The sequence below is a fragment of the Lithobates pipiens genome, unplaced genomic scaffold (genome assembly GCF_037356315.1).
Source record: "Lithobates pipiens isolate NorthernLeopardFrog02 unplaced genomic scaffold, aLitPip1_a1.2 Scaffold_16, whole genome shotgun sequence".
Classification (NCBI taxonomy): Eukaryota; Metazoa; Chordata; class Amphibia; order Anura; family Ranidae; genus Lithobates; species Lithobates pipiens.
Window position 1 is genome coordinate 548,736,492 of NW_027507748.1, and position 24,441 is coordinate 548,760,932.

At 41.3% G+C, this 24,441-nt stretch overlaps 1 protein-coding gene across 2 annotated transcripts in view; it reads left to right on the forward strand.

Annotated features, from left to right (window-relative positions):
- ESYT1 (extended synaptotagmin 1) overlaps positions 1–24,441 on the forward strand; it is a 157,268-nt gene that overhangs the window by 80,060 nt on the left and 52,767 nt on the right. For both annotated transcript variants that reach the window (XM_077483405.1, XM_077483407.1), the window contains 9 exons: positions 1,245–1,365; positions 2,721–2,897; positions 3,615–3,697; positions 12,430–12,478; positions 13,491–13,580; positions 15,338–15,430; positions 20,669–20,740; positions 23,621–23,707; positions 23,791–23,940. In XM_077483405.1, the coding sequence (XP_077339531.1) occupies positions 1,245–1,365; positions 2,721–2,897; positions 3,615–3,697; positions 12,430–12,478; positions 13,491–13,580; positions 15,338–15,430; positions 20,669–20,740; positions 23,621–23,707; positions 23,791–23,940 (922 nt within the window). The remainder of the gene's footprint in view (positions 1–1,244; positions 1,366–2,720; positions 2,898–3,614; positions 3,698–12,429; positions 12,479–13,490; positions 13,581–15,337; positions 15,431–20,668; positions 20,741–23,620; positions 23,708–23,790; positions 23,941–24,441) is intronic.

Here is a 24,441-nt window from a genome sequence, read left to right on the forward strand (position 1 = left end):
TATTTGTAGCTGCTGACTTTAAAAAAAAAATTTTTTTGCGGGACTCCCTTTTTAAGTAACAGACCTGTATGTACGTTTTTTCACTTTACCTATATAGAATTATTTTTTAGCGCTATAGCGCCTGTAAAGCTCCTCAGTGTGAAAGCAGCCATACAGTTGGATCTGTATTAGCTCAGCATTGTGTGTAAGCAGCACAGTATGTCCTGTTTTAGTTTACACAAGGAAATCTACTTGCATTGTTCATGTGATTTATCTCTAAAAAGAGGTGATGTAGAGGTGAAAGTCCTTATGCTCTGTACATATTTGTTCTAGGTTAGCATCTTAAAGTATAAATAAATACCATTTATAGGGAGTAATACAAAATACATGTATAGTAAAGTTATTAAAACATTATACAGCTTTATTGATTTTTATAATGTATATATGTAATAATTAAAGCTGTATAATGTTTTAATAATGTTAAAAAGGATCTACACTGCATCTGATCACCACAAGGATAGAAACACTACATAATTTATATTTAATATTCAAGCATATTCACCCATCCATCCAAGTCTCCATGCTTTACTCTGCTGATAAATCGCTTTGAAAAACACTCCTTATCATTTCTGACCGTGACCATGATGAGCAATGGCAGATGATTCATGTAGCATTCACTTCCTGTAATCCATCTGCCCTTAGCTCAAGTATGCAGGCATGAGAGTGTGCTTAGCTGAGCAAACCCCTCCTCCTCTTCTCCTCTCTGAAGACTCCTGAGATGTATGACATCATTTGTCTAGGCCTGGAAATCAGGAAGTTACTGAAGAAATGTAAAAAATTTTTTTTTAAGACAAGTAAATATGATCTACTTCCCTATATAATTAATAATGGTAGAAGTATGATGATTAAAAATAGGCAAAGTTCATTGAAAGAGTGAAGTTCCACTTTAAGTGGATGACAATGCAAGCCTTTTTACTCATTATTACAAATTGCTTTTATCTGCCTTCCATGCCTTCTGCTCTACAGAAGAGGAAAAGCTCAGACCCTACTAACAGGGAGACTCTGTCATCTGACCCCTAGGAGGATTGATGCTGCCAGATTGCAAATGATGTTTGAGATCTGAAGCACTGCTTGTTGTTTTCATGTTATTTACCACACTTACTGTGCATGTTGCTTTTTGCAAGTGTTTGATCTGCTCCATCTTATTATGTTCACTGTTTTACCCTCCTGTGTTTGGTCCTAACTCTACTTTGGCATTTTTACAGTTTAATATCAGACACCATGATTATGGACATCATTTCTGGGTTCTTGGTGCTGCCAAATCGCCTTGCTATCCCCCTTACGCAAGATCTTCATGTAGCAGAGCTCCGTTCTCCACTCCCCAGGGTAACCAGTTATTGTGTTTAATAATTTAGTCTTCCTAGGTCACATTCAGTGTTATTCTCACTACATCCTTTTTTGTTACTTTATGCCTGATTCATAGATTATGTCTAAATCTCTCCCATATTTTTCTGGATTTTTCTAATGGAATTTATCAGCACAAGTGCTATGGTCTATGGCAGTGTTTCTCAACTCCAGTCCTCAAGGTGCACCAACAGGTCATGTTTTCAGGATTTCCCTCAGATTAAAAGGCTGTGGTTATTACTAAGGCAGTGAAACTGATTAAATCACCTGTGCAAAATAATTGAAAGCCTGAAAACATGACCTGTTGGGGCGCCTTGAGGACTGAAGTTGAGAAACAGTGGTCTATGGTCAATGTAATCACCCATTGTACTTTATTTCTCCGCCATAAATTCACACAACAGTGAAACTAATTTAGGCACATTCTATAGTTATATCTGCCAGATGCCCATACTATGCCACACAGTTCGGTCATTATTACAGTGTTTCTTTGGGATAAATGGGCTATTAGGATGTAAAGTACTAGTTATTTCTAAGTATGATGTATATACAGTAGGTATCTTGCTTAACAGAATTACAAATCCTTTAGCAGGTACAAAGTCCATGGGAACAGCTTACTGGTGGACTTTGCATTTAAAACCACATATGTAATAATTTCATGTGTTTGATAGCACACCAGTTCCCCTGACATTTTCAGGCCAGTGACAAAGAGTGTAAAGAGAAAGTTCACATACCACCCAGACCCCACAAATATTTAGCATTTTAACCAAACCTAGGTGTTATGCTCATTTACCATATTCTCACACACACACGTACATTACCCTACTGTAATCCACCGCCACATGCCAGGTCCCACAACAACATCATCTCTGATGTCATCAGGGGCCTGCTGTCTCTACCGGAACCTTGCAGCCAGTCCCCTGGTGACGTGCAGCCAGATCTGTCCTCCCTCAGCTACTGTATGGAAGCCAATGCCTCCTGGAATATCTGATGTGGATTTTCCAGAAGGCTGCAGGAGCACAATATACGTTGTTCTTGTCTAGGTGGGAATGGAGGCAGGGAGCAGAGTGATGTGGGAGAAAAAAAAAATCAAAATTAAAAAAATAAAACAATTGTTGGATTTTAAAAGGGTTGCAATCATGCAAATTTCTTTTTTGTTGTGAAGGTCCATTGTGCCTTGGCATCTTTAATAAAATAGAATGCCTTTTTATTATCTTAGTAATGTGTAAATCATGTATCCCATGAACCTCCCAGACACTAGTAGAAGATAGTACTTAGTTCATTCCTTTATTCTGCTTATTCTGTTTTGCATTTTCTGATTTCCCCATTCTTCTTTTCAGGGCGTTGTGCGTATCCATCTCTTGGAAGCTCGTAGTCTGTCTCCAAAAGATTTTCAGATGGGAGGATTGCTAGCAGGAAAGTCTGATCCTTATGCCATAGTGCGTGTAGGGACACAGGTCTTCACCAGCCGTACCATTAATGAGAACCTGAACCCTGTGTGGAATGAGATGTATGAGGTAGTCATTTTATCACAACCTACTCATTCACTAACCATTTATTGATCTGGTGCAGATTTATGATGTAACATGGTCAGGTTTAAAAAGTCCATCAAGTTCAGTGAAATATCACTTCTGCCTGGAGCTCTGGGCAAATTACTAAATACACGGTAGAAATACATACTATATATTTTTATCATTTACCTACCAAAAGATTTTTAATTTTATTGAGCCAACCATGCAATTCATCTGCCTCTGCCAAGCTACACAGCTAGGAAAAACACTTTACCACTCATTGGACAGAGGTGATGATGCTCATTTATTGGCCATTGAACAGGCGGGAGATGAAGAAGTGGTGTAGGATGCTGTCTTGCTGAACTGAGAAATATGTAACCTGCCCAAGTATGTACTGTAGCAATGTAGGTAAATCACAAGACTTTCTTCACAGAATTACAAATCCTTTAGCAGGTAAAAAGGTTAAGGGAGGCGGCGGCTATAGCTGCTGGCAATATTTGCATGTAAAAGTGACATGCTGGTTGTACACAAATTGATTGATGGATCTACTTGGGTGCTATCAGTCTGCCCATAGATGGTTCGAATCTTGCACGGTCTCTGCTGAACCAGTCGAGATTTGAATCATCTATGGCCGACTTTAAATATATCTTATTTAACTGTGTTTTATCTATTTGACCTTTATTAGTTTTTCTTATCATATTTCTTTGTTGCTTTCATTGGCAGGCAATAGTACATGAAGTGCCTGGACAAGAGCTAGAAGTTGAGTTGTTTGATAAGGATCCTGATAAAGATGATTTCCTAGGACGGTAAGGGACAACATTTGCAAAGTTTTTTTGTAGTGTTTTCAACACTAGGTACACATTTAGGAGAAAATTATTCCTTGCAATGCTTTCCTGTCAGGAGCATAGTGATCATCACAGATTGCTTGGTATAAGATTGGTATAATTTGGGATTGCAGCCACATTACTTTTTATGAAGAATTGGAATGTCATGTCCCAGTATTATTTTTTACCTGTTCCTGTAGCAACAAACCACTTGTATTACTCTCTGTGACATCACTTGCAAACTTTTTGTGGAGCAGCTGCTGAATTTTAATTTCATACCGATGTAGGCCCTCCACCATTTTCCAAGAGCCTTTTTACAACACAGTGTGTTGACAGGTTCATTGAAATAAAGTGGTTGTAAAATCTAAAGGTGTTTTTAACACAAACTGTTAGACCGGATAATTTGGTTGTTCACAGGCTAAATGGTGAGTTGAGTTGGGAATTTTCTTTGTTTTATTTGACATGTGTCGCCCTTCCATGTTCTCCTTGCTACCAATGGCAGTTATAGGTGGGAGCAGTGCCCATTTTTTTGTTCTAAAGGTGTTTGACCCCAATAGCCGCGCCCCCAGCCCCCTTCCCTAACATTTACCTGAGTTCTGTATCGTTCCAGCACTGTGCCTAGATTCAATTCTGCTCTCATAAGCTTGGTTTAAAGCAGTGGGAGTCATTGGCTCCTGCTGCTGTCAGTCAAATCATGTGAGGAGGATGTGGGGGTGGGGGCAGAGTCACAGTGTGTGTGTGTGTTTGTGTGTCTATGGATGCAAACAGTCCAGCTCAGGAGCAAGCCTGCACATGTGCCCTAATAGAAAGTTGTTTGCTGTGGTGCACACGAACAAGAGGATGACCCCAGAGTGCCGGTGGGGGACCCCAGAAGGGGAGGTTTCAGGCTGTTCTCATTTTAATGCAGCAGCATTATTTTTTGGGATATAAATCATTGTATGCACTGAAGGGGGGCAGAGAGGTTTGGGGAATAAACAGAGTTTCTATAGTACCTTGGGCAGGGCAGCAAATGCTGATTGGGATTTCACAGGCACTGTGCTGTCAGTCCAAACAGGACGTTAGAAGCACAAACTGTTTTGTTGAAGAAAACAAAAGAACACTTTCACACTGTACATATTTTTTTAAGATTGTTCTCTCTTGGTAATAATTTTAGTGTTGCCTTACAATCCTTAATTTTTGTGATTTTTGTATTTTTTTATCTTGATAAATTATACATGATGTTTTACAACATAGACTTTTTTTTTAACAAACACGATTGCTTTATTGAAGGTGTAAGCAATACATGGTATTTCAGGAAGCAATTGATATGGCAAATGCAAACAAAAGGTAGCTAGATAGGTTTAGAAACGAGAACAATACAGTCCAACAGGTCATGGCAGCTCATAAATGTATACACTACTAGGCGTACAGAGACATCTAATGCAGGGTGGGACTAGGAGATGACACAGGTCTAATGCATCAAGACCCCTTTCAAGGAAATACAACATCAAGGGGGAAAACATAAAAGGAACATGAGAAGGGAACAGGGGAAAAGGGATTGGTGGGTTTATCAACAGAGGGAGAGCAAAGAGGCAGGCAAGAGGTGACACCATAAGGGTGCCTCCCTTCCTCACACAAAAACCAAGAAGGTCCACAGAGTACTTCCTACTGGGATGTCTAGAAGCGCCAAACTTTATCGTACTTCCACAGACAGCCATGGTTAATATAAGTCAGTTTATAGAGTGGCAAAGTAGAACCTATCATGGCTTCCTGAGATAAAGCAGCAGTGGGGACAGTAGAAGTCCATTTACAAAAAAAAATTCTTACTTGGCAAAATATAAAATATATGAGATTAACATTTTGTAGGGTGAGGGCGATGATCATCATTATGGATCCCCAGTAGTGCCAATTCTGGAGACCTGGGAATGGACAACTGAAACCTGAGATTAATACGATCAAACAAATCTGATCAAAAAACAGCAATCTCAGGGGAATTATAGTATACTCTATGCAGGAACTTGGTTTGGTTAAGCTTGTCTCAAGAGGAAAGAGTCAGTCTGGGACATTGCTGAAGACAGTCCTCCCAGTCTTCTACATCTAAAGAGGGAATATCAGCCTTCCAGAGATCCCACAGGCACTTAACCTTGGGAGAATCAATGCTGAGCGGGGTGCCACATTAGACAGACAGCAGCTTACGAAGATCACCCTGGGCCAACAAATCTTCCACAGGATCAATATAGACTTTGATGAGACAAACTGGAGTCTGCCAGAAAGTTTACAGCTTTTATGATCTTTTCAATGTTCACTTTGTATTGTCACCATTTGCAAGGTAATGTTTTTACTAACATCAGTAGTTGTATGCTCCAAATATTCCTGTAGCCACCCTGATCTTTCATATATAATGTTCACTGAGAAATACAGTGTCTAAATTTGTGTAACAGTATCATATAACAGAACTTTGTAGTTAACAAGAATGTAAATTATAGGGCAGTGTTTTGAAGTTGCTATAGGTACTTGGGTGCTGGAAGGCAGCATGTTATTAGCGCAAGTAAAGGCAGTAGAAAGGACTGCAGTACTAAGTTCTATAATAAGGCTTATCTGTAGGTAAAATTAATATCTCCTAAACCTGCTCAGTTTAGGAGATATTCATCCTGCATGCAGCTGGTGACGTCGGTGGCGCATTGCACTCAGAAGGTCCAGCTTGCCGTGCTGGAACTTCAGAGCTTCTTGCCGGTGTTCTGGCAGATAGTGTCCTGCCATCATATAGCATCCGCCCCGTACAGCGCCTGCGCAGTATGGGGCAGAAGAAGCTTCGGAAAATCTCCGAAGCTGAACGGCGCCTGCGCTGTGAGTGGAGGTGGTAGCCCCCCATCCAAGCGGACATAGGGTTGTGAAAATTAGAGGGCCCCTCGCGGACGAGCTTAGCTCGCCACGCTTCGGGCTCGGCCTCGCTGCGCTCGGCTCTTTTTTTATTCCTACTCTATGTCCACTTGGATGATGAGGCTAGAACCTGGACTCACGGCGCAGGCGCCGTTCATCCTCGGCTATTTTCGGAATATGTGTTGCTGTGTACTGCGCATGCTCAGTACACAGCGGAAGCTATCTGATGGGGACCTTATATGATGGGACACCGGAACCAAGGGCTCCCATGCGCAGGAGTGATGTCATTGCGGCTCCGGATACTTACAGCGACCACGATCCCAGAAGAAAGGATGCAGTGGAAAGTAGCATGGGCAGGGGAAGCACTGGTTTATGTAAAAAGCAATATAAGAAAACCATCGGTTTTATAGCTGGTTATTCTGGCACCAGACTTCTTCAGTAAAGGGTATGTGCCTGTATAAATACTTGATGTTTGTATTAGTTTTGCAATTGTGATGTATAGACAGGTTTACTTCAGGGGTCTCAAACTGGCAGCCCTCCAGCTGTTGCTAAACTAAAAGTCCCATGATGCATTGCAAGGCTGACAGTATCAAGCATGGCTCCCACAGGCAGAGGCATGATGGGACTTGTAGTTTTGCAACAGCTGGAGGGCCGCCAGTTTGAGACCTCTGGTTTACTTGAATAGGGATTTAAAATGACCCTTGAATGGCAAACCTTTTATATAGCATAGGTTCTCCTTATCTCAGATATCTGAAGATTTTTCAGGGTATGAGGAGAAGTTTGCAAAACTTAAAATTATCTCTTTTAAGCCTAGTACACACAATGAGAAAATCGGACAAAGAATACTGCTTTGCTGAGCAATCGTCTAATAATCTGATCATTAGTGCACATCTTTTTGAGAGCTGAGCACGACAGTTCATGCAAAATTATCTGAAGGGACAAACACAAAAAATGTTTCTCCTATGATAACAGAATGAACGATTCTCATGTAATTAATATGGTATTTGTTCAAAAAAAATTGCACGAGCAAGACCAAGCATGCTCAGAAATTAAAGAATACATTACAATAAAATACAACACATTTACATCCCTTCCAAATTTGTTTTCTGCTATACGAGCGTTTTCGGAACTTTAGTAACCTATTCGTTTTGATACGAGATTAGCATGCAACACAAAAAAAAAAAAAAAACGGACGATTATTTGTCTAATATTCAGAAATAACTGAGCTAAGATGACTTCTACCTCAAAGGTCTATCCACTGCAAATGGCTGCTGTGTCTGTGTGTGGTCATCTCTCTTATCTTTGATCAGCCAGATGAAGTCCTTTTCACAAGCCTGTGACATGTGTACATGTTAGGAAACAGATTGTGTGATAGGTTTCTGCAGTGTCTGTGGTTTTTTTAACCTTTATAAACATTTGCTGTAATTTTATGTTAAAACTTTCTGTCCTAAATTATGGTTTTCAAAAAAGATCTTTTGACGAAACAATAAAAAATGAATTTAACATAATTTATTTAATACAGAGCAGTGGTCTGTAGTAACATATCAACAGTTTATAGATATTTTTCTGTGAGTCTAACCATCCTTTTTTTGCTTACATCAGGTTGTGTCTAAATCTTTTCATGCAAAACAACATTCTTTTGAATAGTGCTTGTTCAGATACAGTATTTGCAATGTATCAAAATGCACCGTAACATTTGCATTTTTTTAAAAACTGTCAACGCACATTGAGGGGCCCTTTGAAATGATAAGAAGTGAATATAAAATGTGGGTCGACGTGTGCGAAAATGTGTACAAACTTATGTCAACACATTTCAACACTCATTAAAAGGATATGAATATTTGTTTTATAATTTTAAATAGCTGCCAGAACTAGGAATAAAGCCAGGATATTATACTTGCACCAATCTGCTTGCTTTAATCCAGGTGTGCAGGTATCTAGCCATAATTGTTGCATACGGTGCCTCCTAACCCCTGTAAGAGCTATAATGTGTTTTGGACCCACTGATACATTAAACATGTTAAAACACACACCACATGTTTACGCCTACTGTATGTGTGTTTTATTATCATGCGTTTTGTGTTTAGTGTACATTCTGATGCGTTGACATACTTTTTACATGCGCTTTCATGCATCTACAATGATATCATTGGACCTCTCATTGGACCTGCTATAGAGCAGGGGTACTCAACCTGTGTCCCTTTGGAGCCCTCTGATGTGCCCCTCGACCTCAAACTCAATGCAGGAATTTTGGTGCACTTTCAGAAAGTTCTCCACACCCAGAAGATATAATAGAAGTCTATGTCATAGTGCATCTAACATGAAGGAAAGCCACGGGTGCACTGCGGTGCTGGTAAACTGTGGTGCATCAGTGTGAAAACAACCTTTTATAGGGAGTTTAGGACAGTCAGGGCTTATTTTGCATTTGTGGTTTGATGGCGGGAAAACCCCATAGTTGAGACGTGTTTTTATAACATACCCAACCACTGGTGTAGTTGCAGAGGTCACAGTTTTGACCCCTACCCATGTTCCAGGGTGCCCATGTGGTCTCTTTGTCGTATTCTGTTTTACACTTGGACAAGAGGGGCAGTGGGGGCAGCATATACAGGAACCAATCCTTTACATTTTCCGCCTGCAACCGCTGAAAGCCGTCTTTTCCTCCTCTCCCTCCAGCAGTTTCAGGAGGAAAATGTTCATTATGCTGTTCAAAATAGAAGTCGAAATTATGAATAATTTAATTTCATTGTGGCCTGCAACTGGTTACCAAATCACTTAAGAGGCCCTCATTCTTCAAAAGGTTGAGCACCCCTGCTATAGAGTATAGGTGTGAACCTGAAGAGGTGAGAAGCTATATGAAGCCTGACAGTTGTTTCACTGCCAACTGCCTTCAGGCTGATAACACCTACTGTCTACCAAGTATATGTATCACAGGATTGCAACATATGAGACCTGGAGACATACAAAATGATAGCATGTTGTATTTGATACAATTGTTTACTTTTATGCTGGTAAACTGCATGTGTGTGTTATCGGACTGAGTTCTGGCAGTTGAAAATACAGCAACTGTCAGTCTCTTAAAGCCTCTCTAATGCTTCTCTAACAGGAGAAGCATTCACACAAAGTAAAGCCAAATAGGGGGATAAATATAAATATTTCGTAAACTTGTAGAATTCAATTCATTTAAGACTAGGTGCTCAGAATCTTGCATAAATCCAATTGTGTCTGTTTCTCTTATTAAAGTGGGGTACCCCCTAAAAAAAAAAAAATTAAAAGTCAGCAGCTACAAATACTGCAGCTGCTGGCTTTTAATAATCGGACACTTACCTGCCCCAGGGTCCAGCGATGCGGGGGAACGAAGCCCCCCCCTCGCTCCGCTCGCGGCGCCGTCATGCATACTGTGGGCACCCGGCTGTGGCTTCACAGCCGGGCACCCACTGCGCATGCGCGAGCGGCGCAGGGCGCCGTGATACGCCGTACAGTCACCTGGGACACGTGACAGGTCCCAGGTGAATGTGTGGCGCGAGGGGAAGTGATGTCACCAGCCCGGGCAATGAAGAAGGCAGACTACGAGGGACCCCCTAGCAACCGGTATTTAGAGGTGAGTAAAAAATTTTTTTTTTGCCAATTATTTTTTTTGGATTTTTTTTAAGAATTTTAAGTAGTTTTATTTTTTGGGGGGCAACACCACTTTAAATGATTTTATTATCCATGTATAGTGACTAATCTTTCCCTTCAAATAAGCATTTCCTTGTTATTTACTAAAAGTGTTTTGTATCTGCTAATTTACCAATTGATAGCTGGATGTACCTGGATATGTTTGTCTGTGTACATTTGATCTGTTCATCAAATAGTTTTTGTTCACTTGGCAGTTGCATTGAAGTACTTTGGGCCTGAAATTCAAATTAGTGAAAACATTTTGCAATGCTGAAACAACAAAAAGATGTGCCTAATTCTTCATTGTGCTTTTAACACAAGTCATACAAGACAGCAAAACCTATAGAATTTTTATATATACACTGAGAAAAAATATAAACGCAACACTTTTGTGTTTACCTGTATTTATCATGAGCTGAGCTTAGTGATTGTAAGGCTTCATTTTTATTTTATTTTTAAATAACAAACATGTCGTACTTGCCTCCACTGTGCAGTTTGTGGCTCTGATCCTCGACTCCTGGGGTCCTCCGGCGGGGCTGGTAGCTCTTCCCGCATCGTATAACACCCTAGGAGATGCACTCTCCCGGGGGGGGGGTTACCTTGCAGGCGCGCTTTCGAATCTAGCATTCGGCATCCATAAGACGCCAAATGTAGGACTCTGCCCCCGTGCCCGCTTCTTTGGATTTGATTGACAGCAGGGGGAGCCAATGGCTGCGCTGCTATCAATCTATCCAATCAAGAGTCGAGACAACGGGGAGAGGGGAAGAACCTGTCTCCGGCAGGGGAATACAGGACTCGGGTGAGTAAAATGGGGGGTGGGGGGGGGGTTGGGGAGCCAGTCAGTGTCAGATCGTGCAACTGGCATGCTGACTGCAGGAATGTCCACCAGAGCTGTTGCCCTTGAATTGAATGTTCATTTCTCTACCATAAGCCACCTCCAAAGGCATATCAGAGAATTTGGCAGTACATCCAAGCAGCCTCACAACCGCAGACCATGTGTAACCACACCAGCCCAGGGCCTCCATATCCAGCTTCTTCACCTCCAAGCTCGTCTGAGACCAGCCACCCAGAAAACTGCTACAACAATCAGTTTGCATAACCAAAGAATTTCTGCACAAACCATCAGAAACCATCTCAGGGAAGCTCATCTGCATGCTCCTCATCCTCATTGTGGTCTCAACCTGACTGCAGTTCGTCGTCGTAACCATCTTGAGTGGGCAAATGCTCGCATTCGATGGCATCTGGCACTTTGGAGAGGTGTTCTCTTCATGGATGAATCCCGGTTTTCACTGTACAGGGCAGATGGCAGAGAGCATGTATGGCGTTGTGTGGGTGAGCAGTTTGCTGATGTCAATGTTGTGGATTGAGTGGCCCATGGTGGCGGTGGGGTTATGGTATGGGCAGGCGTATGCTATGGACAATGAACACCGGTTCATTTTATTGATGGGATTTTTAAATACACAGAAATACCGTGACGAGATCCTGAGGCCCATTGTGCCATTCATCCACGACCATCACCTTATGTTGCAGCATGATAATGCACGGCCCCATGTTGCAAGGCTCTGTACACAATTCCTGGAAGCTGAAAACATCCAAGTTCTTGCATGGCCAGCACACTCAACGGACATGTCACCCATTGAGCATGTTTGGAATGCTCTGGATTGGCGTATACGTGTGTTCCAGTTCCTGCCAACATCCAGCAACTTCGTACAGCCATTGAAGAGGAATGGACTAACATTCCTCAGGCCACAATCAACAACCTGATCAACTTTATGCAAAGGAGATGCGCTGCATTGCGTGAGGCAAATGGTGGTCACACCAGATACTGACTGGTTTTCGGAACCCCCAGTACAGTAAAACTGCACATTTTAGAGTGGCCTTTTATTATGGCCAGGCTAAGGCACACCTATGCAATAATCATTTTGTCTAATCAATCTTGCCACACCTGTGAAGTGGATGGATTATTTTGGCAAAGGAGAAGTGCTCACTAACATAGATTTAGACAGATTTGTATACAATATTTGAGAGAAATAGCTCTTTTGTGTACATAGAAAAAGTTGTAGATCTTTAAGTACAGCTCATAATAAATGGGGGCAAACACAAAAGTGTTGTGTTTATAATTTTGCTCTGAGTGTGTGTGTGCTAAAACTGCTTGGTGTTGTCCATTTTAACTTTGTAACTACATTTTCTCTCGATCTCAGGATGAAGTTGGATCTTGGTGAAGTGAAGAAAGTTCAAGTCTTGGACCAGGTAGGTGTAATATATGCAGGGCTTTTTCACACAAACCTGCATGCTAAATGTAAGGCACTGTTTACCTTTTTATCTAAACTTTATTGAAATGTTACAAAATTGCGTTTCATTTATCTGTGTGAAAGAGGTGCAAAATGCGATGACTTGAGTCAAGGTGCAGTGTGTTGTAAAAAAATGCAGCAAGCCTACATTGCTGGGTGGATAAAAATCAATGATTTATCAAATTTATTTTAATAAAATGCCGTTGGAGTAAAAATATATCTTCAAATCTATTTAAGATACATTAATAATTTTAGTTTATTCAGCATGCAATGGAGCTTAGTTATGTAGCGCAAGGCAGTATATTCTGCAATATTTTATATTTTTGGTAAGCTCATTCAATGAATCCAAGCTCTGCATGCACTGCATTGATGCATTCTCACAATTTCACAGTAACTATGAGATAAAACAAGCTTCAGGAATATGCCATTGTTTAGCAAATCTAGGTACACTACAAATTGTATGATTGAATTGGTTCTGATATTGCTGTTTTATTAATCTGACAGCTTATTATTCTAAATAGGAAATCTTAATTTTGTTTGCAAACATTGAAGATTCTAACCACCAGCAAGAATAAGTTCTTACATTTAAAGAGCACCTGTCATTTCAGATCCATCATGGCAGCGCCTGTTAGCGGGCATACACTTGCCAAAAGGAGGAGCCGCTGCGGGACAGAGATGACAGTTGCTCTTTAAAAATGATGATTTAAATCAAGCCTTTTTACTAGTGATTTTAAATCATGATTTAAATTGACTTGATTAAAATCAAATCCACCTTGCATTTTTGTAACGCAATATACTGCAACCCACCTGAGTACAGTGTTGTGGTATGAATAGGGCACGTTGAAAACAGTTGTTTTTTGTGTGCCCTTGCATTGATCTCTTGGTGTTTTGTTCAGAATAAGCCCTTCAGTAGATGGAAGGTATTATGACCCTGTGTGTAATGTCTCACTGCTTTCCCTCATCTTTTTTAGTGGTTCACATTGAACAGTGCAAAGAGTGGGAAGGTCCATCTTCGACTGGAATGGCTCGCTCTCCAGTCCAATGCTTCCCAGCTGGAGCAGGTAAAGAAAGTACCATCTGTATTATGTTTGTATCTATCTCTGGCAGGTTAATTTTTTATTTTTTTTGTTTTTTTTGTATACAGTGTCTCCTAGAAGCCTTAGTAGCATGCCTTTGTTATGTTCTGTCACCACCTGCAGCCATATCAATAGGGTTTCACTTTATAGTATTACTGAGATTGCAGCAGAATAGTGGGACTTCATGATGAGGTATGCAGAGCTAGGATCTTTGAGATTTTGGTCTCTCTGCTTCCTCAGGAATATAAGATGCCACTAGAAATAGTATAGATGATCTTTAAGATTTGGTCTGTAACTGTTTAGTGCGCTAAGGCTCACCATTCATAAGAAAATATAATTTAATACTAAATGATTAGTCCATTATAGTATTTCTTGATACCTAACATGCAATTCAGATGCTTAATTCAGATCAAAAGGTTTTACACTCACTAATAAGTGAAGCACTGCTCATCTCTGCTGCATTTGCAATTTGCTTGAGCACCCCCCTTGCAAAGGGGCAAATCCTTGCCATTGACTGAGTAAAGGGGAAGGAAGCGCTTCACCTCAAGTGCTCTACTTTAGTTTGTCAGCCAGGACTTAAAGCAGAGTTCCACCCATTTAAAGGTCAGCCGCTACAAAGTGTAGCTGCTGACTTTTAATAATCAGACACTCACCCACGATCCAGCAATGTGGGCATACAAAGCCCTGTTCCTCTCCTCCTCTACTCCGAGGTGCCAGCATTGTAACTGTGGGTGCCCAGCTGTGGATTCACAGCCATGTACGTACTGCGCATGCATGAGCCATGCTGCACGCTGTGAATGGCCAGGCAATCTTCTGGGACCTGTGATCGATCAGCCATGACACTACATATGGCCCCACAACTTATGAGCCCATCATTATATGGTAAGACAATCAAATAGCTACACTAATACTAAAGGCATTTAAAGGAGTTGTAAAGGCAGAAGTTTTTTTATCTTAATTCATTAAGATAAAAAAAAAAAACCTTGTGTGTAGCAGCCCCTCCTGCACCCCCCTAATTACCTACCTGAGCTCCTTCTCTCTTCAGCGACGTCCACGTTCCCCTCAGCCATCCAGAACACTCCTCCTGCTTGGCTGAGACATAATAGTGGTGCCATTGGCTTCCACGGCTGTCAGTCAAAGTCAGTCAGCCAATCAGGAGAGAGAGAGGGCAGGGCCAGGTCAGGGCTCCATGCCTGAATGGATACACGGAGCTCTGACTTGTCTTGGGTGCCCCCTGTAGCAAGCTGCTGGCTGTAGGGCACTCAAAGGCGAGAAGGGGCTAGGAGCAGCAAAGAGGGACCCGAGAAGAGGAGGATCCGGGCTGCTCTGTGCAAAACCACTGCATAGAGGAGGGTAGTATAGCATGTTTGTTATTTTAAAAAAAATAAAAAATAAAAAGCGAGCCTTTACAATCACTTGAATTGAGAATCTTCACTTTGAAAAGCAAATTCCTGTTCACTTTGAATAGCCAATCATGTGCAGATGCTTGTATCATGATTGGATAGTTGAAGTGAACATTTACACACCTTTTTAATGAAGATTTTCAACTCCATTAGCTTGAAATTAACTTGAATATTTTGAGGGAATATTCCAGTGTATATACAGAGCACATGGGCAGGTGTGCTAGCCAATATTTTCACTGGGCTCACTAGTGGTAGGACAAGTAGAATATGAATTTTAAAGATTCTGTATTGTCACTAAATGTAGTCCTGACCTTATACCTTAATTATTTATTTTTTCAGATGATAAATTTTAATAAAACAATATCTTCAAAGGCCAATGAACCATCTTCTGCTATTCTCGTTGTCTACTTGGATCGGGCAGATGACCTACCTGTAAGTACCTAGGCAGAGTCCACTGATAAGAGAAAATACATAATTTAGTATAAGTACATTTTACTTCTTCTGTCTGTCAGTTCTACAAGACATTATTGTACTGTGTATACTTTCAGAAATTGCTAATGTCTTCTAGGGATTGATTTAGGGAAGTTGGAGCAAAATGGCAATTTTATCAAGTTTCATCTTTCATTCTCTGGGAATTTTATACAGCCTGATTATTTTTTGCTGGCAGTTTATCATCTTCTCTATAAATCAGCCCCGCCGCCTGTTCTAGCTACAGGGTGGATACAACAAATTTGGTGGAATTCGGAAATATGTTTATTGAACTTTTAAGATGAATGACTAAGCAACACAAAATGTATCTTGGCAGTTATGGTTTTTGTGTCATCTGTCTTGTTTGATTTATTCTGTGGCAGTGTTCACTACAGTAAGCCAACAGAGCCACATCTAGATCTTCGGTTTCCATAAAATGTCTATTCTTGGCATTCCACAGGTTGTGTACAAGCTGTCCACAACTTTTTCACAGTACTTCTATTAGATCTTGATCTACATCTACTTGAATATACCTTTCATGTGAATTGAATTGACAATATCCCCAATACAGTATTTAAAGTAGCTATAACTGAATAGTTAGTTTGCTAAAGCAGACCAAGACAAGGTTATAGTTATAGACAATTACCTTATTTTAAATACAACGTTCGTTTTCCCCTTTTTATCACTTCAACTCAGTGTTGCTGAGCCTTTTTGCAGACACTAGGGCAGGCCTTCGATGATGCAATTTACTTTCCTGCAACCAAAGGTTTTCATGTTGCAGGGAGCCATCCCTGCCAGTAGAGCGGGAGAACACAGTGATTATTCCTATTGGCTATAGCCACCGGCAATAATCACATGCAAGAAATCTGGCATGCTGGTTATTCCAAAGTCAATTAGTGTATCGACTTTGGTGGATCGAATCTTGGCCGGTCCCTGCTGAACCGCATAATGTGTCTTTTCAAACCACCACTTATTCTCTATTGGAATCCTGTGTGACACGGTGTCAATGCAGGAGCACAACTGCCAGACAGGGACATAAATGTGTTGCAGCACGAAATGCATAAACAATAACATTTGTTTTGCAGGATCAGTGTATTTTAGTGAAAGCTGCATATTTTAAATGATTGAAAATTACTAGAAATAACTTTAACATGTAGAAGCTTTAATGATAATTTAGTGATTATTTTTACACATACGTTAACTTGGTGAGGGAGCAGACCCTGTTCCAGTCTATTCAAACGGAATAATCCAATTTTAAGTGGACATGCCTTTAGTATGTGTGGAATGGCAATTTAAAACAATCATAAACTCTAAAGGATTCCATTTTTAGAAAGTGTATATTTATTAGTCATGGCTGATTATGAAAAATGTACATTATGTTAAACATGAGTATTCTAGCCATGTGGAACAAATATTAACTATGTTTAATCTTTGTGTCCTAGCCGTGTCGTCTGCATTTACTGGTTCCAGTAGATTTGTGCTGTGCTTCAGTTAACTTCCAGCATGTTTGGAGTCATCATAGGCTTTATATTTTTAAATTCAAAAAGTGGCAGATTAAAAAGCTACTTAAAAAATAGAAGGGTTGAATATGCCGTGTTTTACATCTGTGATCATCGTCCCAAGCCAATAGCGGTGCGCGCATGGTATTTTTGATCCTTCAATCTTCTCCAACAAGTTTTATGTATCATTCTTCTTAATATTATTATAAATCAGGCTTTATATAGTGCAGTGTTTAACAAAATAAGGGAGATAGTACAGTCCCCACCCAAATCAATAAAAGAGGGTTAGGAGGGCCCTGATTGTCAGAACTTACAATCTAAAAGTAAGGGACAAGTAATACAAAAGGTAATAACTGTGAGGACTGAGCTGATATAGGAAGTAAAAGTACAATAGAATCAGGATAGGCTTCCTTTAAGAGATGATATTTCAGGGATGGCCTAAGCATGGAGAGTAGGAGATAGCTGTAAAGATTGCGGTAGGGAGTTCCAGAGGAAATGAGAGGCTCTGGAGGAGGTGATGAGGGAGTGAGAGTGTAGGAAGTCTTCGTTGGAACGGAGAGTACAGTTTTAGTGATATCTTGAGATGAGGTTGGTGATGTAGCTTGGGGCAGAATTGTTGATGGCTTTATATACTGTCCTTAATATTTTGATTCATATTTGTTGGGCAATCAAAAGTCAGTGGAGGGAATGGCAGAGGGGGGTGACTGCCACCAAACAGTTGCGAAGGTGGATGGAAGTATGAAAGCGGCATTCATGATGGACTAAATGTAGAACTATGGGCAAAACTTTTTTTTGGGCATATAGTGAGGGATGGTTATAATCCTTGTCGGTTTTTTTATATTGCTATCTGTGTCCCATAGGGATATTTCCCTTCATTTCCTCTCCCATAGCCAAAACAAAAAGTGAGTGGAAATACCTCTAAAATGAGGGAATCCCAGGTTGTCACCAGGGTCATCAGAACTAGTGTCCCCATTGGAAGATATCCCCTCCATTACTGTTCTGGGGACAACTCAAATTTGGGGTTTTCTTTATTTTCACTTTTGTAAACACAGCAATAAAAACCTGACAGGTGTTCTAATTACTCTCCACCCTATCCAAAACTAAAAAAAAAGTTTTGCTTTTAGTTATATTTTAATAGGGGATGCGTAAAGGTAGGAGGGGAATTTGCAGTAAAGGGGAGGGATAACAAGGGACCAAATTACTAACTTTGTGGTGTCATTGGTAAGAATGGACAAAATGTTAACAATGTTTTAGAGTTTATCACTGACAAGCACCTTCAACTGCTCTAGAGCTTGCTGTCTCCCATTTACAGTGTATATGCAGCCCAATAATCACGAACGGTGCTCAAAATCTGCAGCATTGCTTGTAATTATCAAACCATGTATGGCAGGTCTTGGGCTAGGCATTAATAGGCATATGGCTTGCTAATAATATCAGGGTGATGAGGCACCTCTCAGTCCTCAGTAGCACTGTCAGGACCAGCTACTGTCTACCCCACTTGACCAGAAGGTAAGTGTGTCATGAGTTCAGCGACAGTCTTGTTTCCTATTACAGTAAATCTTCTGATCTCAGATTTTCCAGTATATTGGAAAATGCCTGCGTGGAATAATAAATTCCTCTGACTTTACAGTAATAAAAGCTTGTAATGACTGACTAGGGTATTCCAACAATCCCATTCTTTGCAGTCGATGTTTAAATTTGATAATTTGTAGCTCTTAGACCAATTAATGACGACCCTTAATATTTGTTTATGCGGCCATCTATAGTCTTATGGCAGGTCAGAGAAGGGCATCTCTCAAAAATAACTACACAAGATTTAGAGATCTGCTTGCCAAACCAACATACAGCAGTAGATCCAGTAAAACTGCATCACTTAGAACTCGATGTAGTTGTGCATAGCAGCCAATTAGCTTCTAACTTCAGCTTGTTCATTAAGCTTTGATTTAGGGGCATAACCACCCGCTGCAAGGGGACCATGCAGCTCCCCATCATGTTTGTGCTTAAGCCTGAGGTGGTGCTGGCAGGTGCTGGCGTTCCTAGGCTATGGATGACTGCTTGCCTCTTGACAAAATCATGGATACAGCTAGGTGAAAAACAAGGAGAGTGGTGCCTCTGAGTATATATCATGAACAATTTATTTTAAGAACACTATCCACTCACATGGAAGAAGATAAAGTTGAGTTTGGGTGCTTCTCTGGGCTGGAGAGGTGGGACACACAGAGAGTCCGCTTCTAGCCAGAAAAAGTGCAGAACATCCGATCCCAGGGAGGATGAGGTGGGACTACAGGTCACAGCGAGTCCTCCTCTAGCTGGCAAGGTGCAGGACATCTGAGCCAGAGAAGGATAAGGTGGGGGTCACAGAAAGTCCACTTGGCAATATGTAGATTCCAGGGAAGATAAGGGCAGTAAATTGCCAGAGCCTGTGAGAGAGGCAGCACTGCAGCTTCACAGTTCCTGTCCAGTGATCGCAATGATGTAAAACGGCCGCCCTCCTCTGTTTGCTGTAACTGATTTTAAAGTGTTAGCTGGAGTTCGGCTTCAGTTTGTCAGTGTATTTAAATCTGCTACTACATTTAACACGCCTCACCCCCACCCCCTGAACGTGACCCCTATGCTTCTTCATCCAGAGTGAGGCACTCTAATACTGGAGGTGTGTTTCTGTGTGTGGCGGGTTTGGCTGGAAAATGGTGGTGAGGAAGGGGGAGCTGCAAAATGCACCTTCGCCTTTGTAGACAAAAATCCTTGCACTGGCTTAGTATCCAGGTTACTTGTTTCCTGCTGCCCCCTGTTTCCTTGGTCCTGCTCTTTCAGGATGGAGAGTGGGGGAAGGGACTGGTAAATGTGTAATTTACTGGTCTCTTCCTTCTCTGAATGGGCACAGTGATCAGTACCGTTAATGAATGAGAAACCTTGTACAGAATTATTCCTGTCCATACAATCTGTGCAGCTGAGGCTGCACAGATGTCCTCAATCTCCTTTCTCTGTCTCAAATGTGAAACATCAGAGGTCTGTTTAGACCCCTGATAGCTCAGCAAAGCCCCCCAACGGGGCTCCTAAAAGATTGTCAAAAATAAAGTAAAATGGTTAAAAATAATATAATTACAAAAATTGAAAACTACCGGCCCCGTCCACTGCCCTTCTGGCCCCGTCCACTGCCCTTCTGGCCCCGTCCACTGCCCTTCTGGCCCCGTCCACTGCCCTTCTGGCCCCGTCCACTGCCCTTCTGGCCACGTCCACTGCCCTTTTGGCCCCGTCCACTGCCCTACTGGCCACTGTCCACTGCTCTACTGACTGACACTATTCACAGTCCATACTGACACCACTAGTGGAACTACCAGGGTTGCAAAGGTCACACTTGTGACTGGACCCTGGCCTTCCGCCACTATGGCAGGGCTCAAGGTTCTAGTTACGCCTCTACTTTGACTATAAAACCTGGAAGCTGATTGGTTTCTATGCAGAGCTGCACCAGATGTTGCATGCGCCAGTTTTAGTAAATAACCCCCACTGTATATTATATATGCATGTGTTTTATATAACATTTCCTTTTTAACGTAGCTTGAGTGATTTTTTATTTATTTATTTTTTTATTTTGTCAAGTGTTTATTCCTGCACAGACTGTAGTAATTTCCCCGCTCATATTCCACTGTACATTTGCTCAGACAGCACAGCATATTTTTTTATAATGTCTTCTTCCTGTCTTTAGCTTAAAAAGTCATTAAAGCAACCAAACCCCGTGGTGCAGATTTCCATACAAGATGTGACCCAGGAGAGCAGGGTGAGTGATGGACAGAGTGGGATGTGTAGTTTGTGTAGTTTCTTATTTGTTTTTCTTCATTCCTTTAAGGTTTTATTGCATGCATTTTTATACTTAAAATTGGCAATCTAATAGGGGGTGAGAAATTGCTGTGGTGACTCATTTGAGTTCTGCAAACAGGTTTCCACCACCTCACCTGAGTGCTGAAATCAAAACGTGAAAAGGAAAGTATAACTTTATCTGTTAGTGGGATAAATGACTGCAAAACTTTACCATGAAATATTATATTTATCTAAAAATATCCCTGATTTGTTACTTGTTCAGTACCAGACCACTTTCATAACACGTTATTAATTACTTGAGGATATTGGGTATGTTACACATGCCCAAATTGTATTTATCAAGCTAAAACCAGTATGTGTAGTAGTACCAATTCCCAGCATGCAAAATGAAAGGCAGGAGTTGCAGTGTAAATACAACATCTGTAGAAGCTGCTGCTGTCAAAAACGACCTGTAACAACTTTATCAACACTGCTCAGAGAAAAACAAAGTAACATTGTTACTTTTGTATTTACTGTGTTTCATTCATCTGCAGGACAAGGGGGTGAGCTTCAGTCTGCATATGATGTTAATTGAAACAACCTGATAAGTCATAAAAAAGTTTAAATATTAATGGTTAATAAAATAGAAATAGACAAAAAAATGGCAGTAAAACATTAGTTAAATGAAGAGGCTGAGGGGTTAATTTAGACTGCTTAGGGTAAACTAAAGGCTAATAAGGAGTTAAATAGAGTCCCTTTTCAATTTAAAAAAAATGATTTTAAAAATGATTTTTCGTTGTTTTGGACATTCATTTTTTACAAACGTTAAAGCTTTTGTAAACCCTGCTTGGTCATTTTTACCTACAGGTAAGCCTATAATAATAAGGCTTGCCTGTAGGTAAAATGAATATCTTCTAAACCTGCACGGTTTACGAAATAGTCACCCTGCATGCAGCCGGTGACATCCCTGGTGCATGCGCTCCAAAGGTCCGGCATACCTTGCTGGAACTTCGGAGCTTCGGTTCGGAACCCAGGGCTCACCGGTGACATTACAGCTCTGGAGGGCTTTCACTAAAGCGCCCCAACCCCCACCCGCACTGCTCCCCTGCCGCGGTCAACAATATGACAGATCACAGAGATCTGTGCAGGGAGAAGATGCAGGCGGAGGGTAGGGAAGGAGAGATGCCGCTTGGAGCGGCCATGGATCAGGGGTGCGGGAGCAGTTGGGGGGGGAAATCTGACTGGTGAGGGGACACATATGGACCCCCCCCCCCCAAGCCCCATGCAACACCTGAAGCCGGCAGGCGTGGAAGCCGTCTAATGATGGTGGCTGTTGGCAGCGGGTTTGCAGGGGGGGTAATTAGTGCCGGGGGGTGAAGGGTATAGGAAAGGAGAGTGGGGGGGGGCAGTTTTAGATGAAACGGTGCTGCGGGGGTGGAGAGGCAGGGGGCAGGGAGTCAGTAGGGTGGGTGGGACGGTCACATTAGGGGTTAATAACGCTGATCAGTGGGTTGTAATCCGCTGATCAGAGTTAAAGAATTGTTCAGCAGAGTCTGCTGAACAATTCTGATATAAGCTTATAGTCATTGAGGTGACCATACGCTTATAGAAGAGGGAGACATTAGGTCTGTATGCCATACTGACCTGGCCACCTGCAGGCACTTCTGTATGTCATATAGACCTGACAGTGAAATGGTTAAAGTGGTTATAATTCCTGTTGCACCACTTGTACCTACAGGTAAGCCTATAATAAGGCTTACCTGTAGGTACTGTAAATATCTCCTAAACATGCACGGTTTAGGAGATATTTACCATGTACACTTGTGGAAACGTCATTGACACATGCGCGCTGAAGAAATGGCTAGATTGTGCCATTTCTAAAGGGCCTGTGCCGTGACTGACGGCTCCCACGCCCATATGCAGGAGTGACATAATCGCGGCTCCGGCCAATCACAGTGCCGGAGCAAGCGAACCCAGAAATAACTCTGGGAGACACGTCACCGGTCACAGTGGTGTAGGGGGATCGCTGCAACAGCTTAGATCTAAGGTAAGTATTTCAGAATGAGCTAGTATGCGGTGCATACTAGCTCATTATGCCTTTTTGTCTTGCAGGTTTTTTTTTTTGTTTTGTTTTTTAATATGGGTCTTACAACCGCTTTAAGTAATGACAAAGTTATTGATTGCCAAATAAACAGGCCTGAATCAGAAATGTAACAATTGCTCTGGTCTGTGGCTGTACAGGTGCAAGAACTGAAGTTGTTAATGGCTGGATTATATCTTGCAGCAAGAACTTGGGGGTTGATTTACCATCACTGATTTACTAAAGACTGTTCACTTTGTAAGAGGAAGTTGGACTTTGAAAGGGAACTTTCCCTAGAGCAGTGATGGCGAACCTTGGCACTCCAGATGTTTTGGAACTACATTTCCCATGATGCTCAACCACACTGCAGAGTCCTTGAGCATCATGGGAAATGTAGTTCCAAAACATCAGGGGTGCCAAGGTTCGCCATCACTGCCCTAGAGCTTGATGACTGTGGTGAAATTTCACTTTGGCAAGAATAACGATTGGTTATTCTTGCCAAAGTGAAATTTCACCACATTCATCAGGCTCTGGGGAAAATTCCCTTGCAAAGTGCAAAAACAATGTAAAGAAATATTTAAAAACGCATTTTGTTAAGACATGATTGGATGATGCATGTCAGCAGAGTTTCACCTCATTCACTAAGCTCAGTGGATTTACTCAGGTACAATTTTTATTTATTTCTTTCTCTTTCTTGCTCTCTGTTCCCTTTCTCTCAATGTACTATCTGTCTATCTGTCTGATTCGCACACCTTAAAAGTATGTGTTTTTTTTTAACAGCCTGTGTACAATACCAACTGCCCTGTGTGGGAGCAACCATTCCGTTTCTTTCTGCGTAATCCAAATTTACTGGACCTAGACATACAGGTTAGTTAGCAGATTAATGGTCAGATAATCTTACTTCCATATTTAATGCTGGTGCATATGGTAAAACAAGTATTCTTTCCCAGGTAAAAGATGACGATCGTCAGCAAACCCTAGGCACTTTGTCAGTTCCGCTGAGCCGAATCCTTTGTGCTGACCACTTGACATTAGACCAGTGGTTCCAGCTGGACAACTCTGGACTGAAGAGCAGGATCTATATGAAGCTTGTCATGAGGGTAATGTTAATCTATAACTAATGTAAAAATCAGAATCCTTTTGTTTGATTGTCAGTAATATTCTATTTAAGCCCCATTGTCATGACGGAGTATATAATAAAACAAAGCTTGTTGTGTAGAGTATTGATTCACTACTGCAGTGAAAATTGAAATCTAAATCATAAATTGGTATCAGGGAATATGCCTACCCACGCAAGTCTTCAGTTTTTTTTATCCAGGCATTGCTGTTGTAAAGCAAGTTAACCAGTCCACCCTGTGCCATTTTGTGGTTAACCCAGTGTTCTGGTAAGCCCTATTGCTTACCTGTTTATAATGCTGGAAAATGATTCACCATCACCAAGCACATCCAACGTAGGTTCCTTACTATCTCTTACATACAGGATGCCTGATATACCAAAGTGTCAGTGTAAAAAAGTTACTCATACCTATAACGCTATTTATGTTTTTTGGATTAAGTATTTCACTGTATTAAACAAAATGATTCCATTGATGTCAACAAGA